At 40.6% G+C, this 5,214-nt stretch overlaps 1 protein-coding gene across 1 annotated transcript; it reads left to right on the top strand.

Annotated features, from left to right (window-relative positions):
• The first annotated feature begins 3,727 nt into the window (after positions 1-3,727).
• LOC143626268 (uncharacterized) lies at positions 3,728-4,309 on the top strand. The gene has a single exon (XM_077096412.1). The coding sequence runs from the start codon at positions 3,728-3,730 to the stop codon at positions 4,307-4,309; it is 582 nt and encodes a 193-aa protein (XP_076952527.1).
• The last annotated feature ends 905 nt before the right edge of the window (positions 4,310-5,214 follow it).

Raw genomic sequence — 5,214 nt, forward strand, 5'->3', positions numbered from 1 at the left:
ACCATTGCCTAGTGAATCGGGCTTTGGCTACTATGACAAAACAAATATAAATAAGGGTGTAGGTTGACCATTGCTTAGCGAATCAGGCTTTGGCTACTAAGACGGCGCATGATCATAATTTAATGTGATTATGATGGACCTCTCCGAATGTGATAAATGAACAAATGAGCAAGCAAGCAACTAGCAGATAAACATTCAATTGATCAACAACACAATATTTGAGATTTGCAAGTGATGTATTAAGATAAATAAAAGTATTATAAGGTCCCCATATGGTTTAAAATATGTAAAATAGGGGAGTGATTACTCACCTTGACAATTAAGCGAATAAACTGAGAGAAATAACAAACGAGCCAACTTAACGCGATGAGTGATCTAACCTAATCAGACCTGGGACTTATACAAAATAAAATAGAGTCAAAACCGAGAACATAGTTACTGCAATCAATCCAACAGGATATATAGAACTCCAGTTATGAGTTTTTCAGTAAATAAGCGAGTTGGTACTGGCCAAAATCCGAACTGCAAGTTTGATGTTAGGTTTATTTGTACATATTTTAGTTCGTTAACTTAGTTATTTTATTCGTTTAGCTTAGGAACTTTGGTACTTCATACGTGTTTATTGTGTTTCAGGTCACATGTACGTAACGCTCTTAATTTGGACCTGTACGAGCACGAGATGAAGACTCGGGATGTCCAGCATGCGAATCAAGAAGGAAAACTATGTTACTGAGTGAAGCCCCCCTATCATGTTATGCGATGGGTGTTGAAGGTAGCGCGATGCCCTTTAAAATTTTAAGTGGCGTTAACTTTTGGTTCATCGCGCTATGTGATGGACCAGAGAGGAGACCATCGCGCTACGCGATGGTCCCCATAGTCAGGAAAGTTTGGGTTTGATTTTATATTATGTTTTGATGACCTTAAACGTCCCCATTCAGTTTCTAAGCAGTTTCTAGAGCAGCAAAGAGGAGAACCATCATTCCTATTCATCTCAAGGTCTTATACATGCTCCATATCATCCGTATCGAAGCCCGAAAGATGCCGAGACGCGGCTAGATCCTTTGAATCATGCCCGGAATGTATAGTTTGTAATCTTTCAGTTTATTTCTCATGTACCAGAACAACTGATTGTAATTATCTTGATGTTAATCTATGAGTATTGATGTTTAGTATGTTCGTACATTCAGTCGGTTTAGGTTTTTGTCAATCAGAAGATGCCACAGAGGAGTGTGCTATTTGTTGTAGGGAAATAGTTGAGCATGCATTCCAATTACAAGAAGAAGAGGAAGCGGTTGAGTTATATGCGCAAGTATTGGGAAACTGCCATGGTCTCAACAGGTAGAGAGGTTACCCGACACAATTGATTCAAAGTTGAGACCATCGTTGGAGAGTCCGCCAGCTGTGGATTTAAAGGAGCTCCCAAGACACCTCAAATATTTGTTTTTGGGAGAAGGAGAGATTTTACCGGCCATAATCGCCTCAAATTTGGAGAAAGAGCAAGAGAAGACATTGGTGGAAGTCTTGAAAGAGCATAAGGTGGCGATTGGTTGGACGATAGCAGATTTGAAAGGGATCAGCCATCCATTGTCATGCACAAGATAATCACCGATCCCGAGGAAAAACTTGCTCACGATGCACAAAGACGGTTAAATTCAGACATGCGGGAAGTTGTGAAGAAACAAGTTTTGAAGTGGTTGGATGCGGGCATCATCTTCCCGATTTTTGATAGCATATGGGTAAGTCCAACCCAAACGGTTCCAAAGAATGCGGGTATTCAGATAACCTGTAATGAGAAAGGTGAGGAAATTGCCACCCGACCAATAACCAGGTGGCGAATTTGTGTTAATTATAGAAAGCTTAATGTGGCAAGATCTAAAGACCATTTTCCTTTGCTGTTCATTGACCAAATCATCTAGAAACTTGTTGGTCAGAAATTTTACTGCTTTCTAGATGGCTATCCGGGGTATAATCAGATTGCTATCCACCCTGATAACTAACATAAGACCACTTTCACGTGTCCATACGGCACCTTCGCATTTAGGCGAATGCCTTTTGGTTTGTGTAATGCCCCGACCACCTTTCAAAGGTGTATGATAAGTATCTTTTCAGATATGGTCGGGGATTCACTTGAAATTTTTATGGACGATTTTTCGATTTTCAGTTCATCTTTTGAAAAATGCTTAAATGAATTAATTAAGGTTTTAAAAAGATTTGTGGAAACGAACTTGGTCTTAAGTTGGGAGAAAAGCCATTTCATGGTTCAAGAAGGGATTGTATTGGGACATGTCATCTCAAGTAGGGAGATTGAGGTTGACCTGGCGAAAATCTAAGTCATATCTAATTTACTGTCACCTACTAACATAAAAGGGATAAGGGCATTTTTGGGTCATGCAGGTTTTTACCGACGGTCCATTAAATATTTTAGTTTCATATCAAAACCGTCGTGAAATTTGCTTTTAAAAGATATGCCATATTTTTTTAACGAAGAATGTCTGAATGCTTTTAATGTACTAAAAAACAAATTGTTTGAAGCCCCAATCTTGATGTCACCTGATTGGTCACTTCCCTTTGAGATTATGTGTGACGTAAGTGAGTATGCGGTCGGGGCCGTTTTGGGTCAATGGGTGGATAAGAAGCCCATTGCCATATACTACGCGAGCAAAACCTTTTTCGATGCTCAAGTTAATTATACCACGATGGAAAAGGAGTTGCTTGCGGTAGTTTATGCATTAGATAAGTTTCGATATTACATTAGGGGGAGTAAGGTTATTGTGTTTTCAGATCCCAGCGCAGTTAAGTACTTGATGGAGAAGAAGGATGCGAAGCTGTGCTTGATCAGATGGATTCTACTGCTCCAGGAGTTTGATGTGGAGATCCGTGACAAGAAAGAGAGTGAGAATGTGGTAGCGAATCACTTGTTGAGACTGGTGGGACAGGAAAAGGAGGAGAAAGACGAGAGGCCATTAATGAATCGTTCCCGGATGAGCAATTATTTTCTATTTCAACTTTACCATGGTATGTTAATATTATTAATTTTCTTGTTGCAGATACCATTCAAGAGTTTTGGCCAAGGAAGAAGAAGCAGCACTTACTCTCTCAAGTAAAACACTATATGTGGGAAGATCCGGACTTATTCAAGGTTGGAGCGGACCAAGTGATGAGGCGTTGCATATCGTAAGAAGAGGTTAGAAGTGTCCTACATCATGCCCACTCATCAGCTTGTGGAGGCAATTTCAGCGGCCAGAAGACAGGACATTGCGTGCTTGCATGTGGATTTTATTGGCCTAACATCTTTAAAGATGCAGCAACATTTGTTAAAAACAGTTTTAGATGCCAACAGATGGGGGTATTTCAAAGAGGGATGAGATGCCCATGCAACCAATCCTCGTTATCGACATCTTTGATGTTTGGGGGATTGATTTATGAGCCTGTTCCCTAATTCATTTGGTAATCTTTATATCTTGGTGGCGGTACGCATCTAAGTGGGTAGAAGCAATTGCCACCAAGACAAATGACCATACCGTTGTTTGTAAGTTTGTCCAGTCTAACATATTTTCATGTTTTGGTGTCCCCTGCATTATCATTTGTGATGGGGGATCTCATTTCAAAAATTTTAATTTTGGCAAACTACTTAGCCAGTATGGCGTAAACCACCGTATCGCCACTCCATATCACCCTCAAATGAGTGGGTAACTGGTGGTTTCTAATTAAACAAATTTTATAAAAGATGGTAAAGCCCGTTCAGAAAGATTGGTCGAATAAATTAAATGATGCTTTGTGGGCTTACTGTATTGCTTATAAAACGCCAATCGGAACCACCCCTTATCGGTTGGTTTACGGGAAAGGGTGTCATTTACTTGTCGAGCTATCTCATCATGCGCTATGGGCGGTTAAGAATATTAACCTGAATTATGAGTGTGAAGGTAAACAAAGGAAGTTAAACATATGCAAGCTGGAAGAGTCGAGAGATGAGGCTTACGAGTGTGCATCCGCTTACAAAGACAAGATAAAGAGAATTCACGATGCTAAGCTAAGGAGAAAAACGTTCGAAGAGGGACAACGGGTATGGTTGTATAATTCAAGATTGAAGATTTTTCCGGGCAAATTGAAGAGCAAGTGGACGGGACCTTATCAAGTTAAGCGAGTTGGAAAGTTTGGAGAGGTCGAGATAGAAGATTTTGATGACCACCTGAGACAAGTGGCGAATGGCCATCATTTGAAGCCAGACATGGAAGATGCGGATCTGAATAAAGAGATACATGAGTCAGAAGTTTGCTTCTTGACGGACGAACATTCGGTTGACTGTTAAGACCAAGGGATGCTGAGTTGTAGACATTCAATTCAGCGGTAACCGGGAAGCAACCCGGCGCTTGTAAGTTGTATTTTTTGTATATTGAGTCTAGTTAGCTAAGTGTTTTCCTCAAAATGTGCAGTGCAGAGCAAGGATCATGTGTGGGGAAGCGACATGTTGATCGTCATCGAGAGGATTTGGTAAGTACGTTGGGTATATGACGACCGAAGATGGTGACAAGGAAAAGAACCTAAGAAACATAATTGATAGATATTTTTGAACACTAAAAACCGTTAAAAATTGTCTGTGAGAATGCATCTCGCGCGGTGTGAAGAAATTCAGAATGGGTCCTTTGCGCGACGCGAAGGACAGAAAGTCAAACAGTCAAATTTTTCTTCGCGTGACGCGATGTTTCATGATATTACCGTTTCGTGCGACGCTAAGTTTCACATTCTAGAGTTTTCGTTTTTGGTGTTCGCACGACGCGAAGATGTGAGCCAGACAACTTGCCTTGACGCGAAGTTGCACAGATCTGTAGAAAAAAAACATTAAAACTGAATACCCATCACTTTCAACCTAGATTTCCTCATCCTTATCCCTATCCACATCAAAAATTCTGGCCACCAAACCTCCGGTCACCACTGTCGCCGGCCGCCACTGTCACAACCGCCATCACTTTCAATTATTTTCGTCATCTATATCTAATCCGATTGAAAGGTATGTTGGTAATTTCATTTAAGTTGGTTTAGGATTTGATTGTCTCAGATGTTTGGAGCCAATTAATTCATGTTCTTGGGTGACGGGTTGTCGGGATTGAGTGTGTATATGGTCGGGTTGATGGGTTTTGTTTGATTGTTGGGTGTTTGGTGTCGGGTTTAACCGGGTTGATTTACCAAATTGATATACGTTTTAGCCCGAATATT

This window comes from Bidens hawaiensis, unplaced genomic scaffold (genome assembly GCF_021521415.1).
Source record: "Bidens hawaiensis isolate Kalapana, Puna unplaced genomic scaffold, B.hawaiensis_p1.1 tig00004327_1, whole genome shotgun sequence".
Taxonomy (NCBI): domain Eukaryota; kingdom Viridiplantae; phylum Streptophyta; class Magnoliopsida; order Asterales; family Asteraceae; genus Bidens; species Bidens hawaiensis.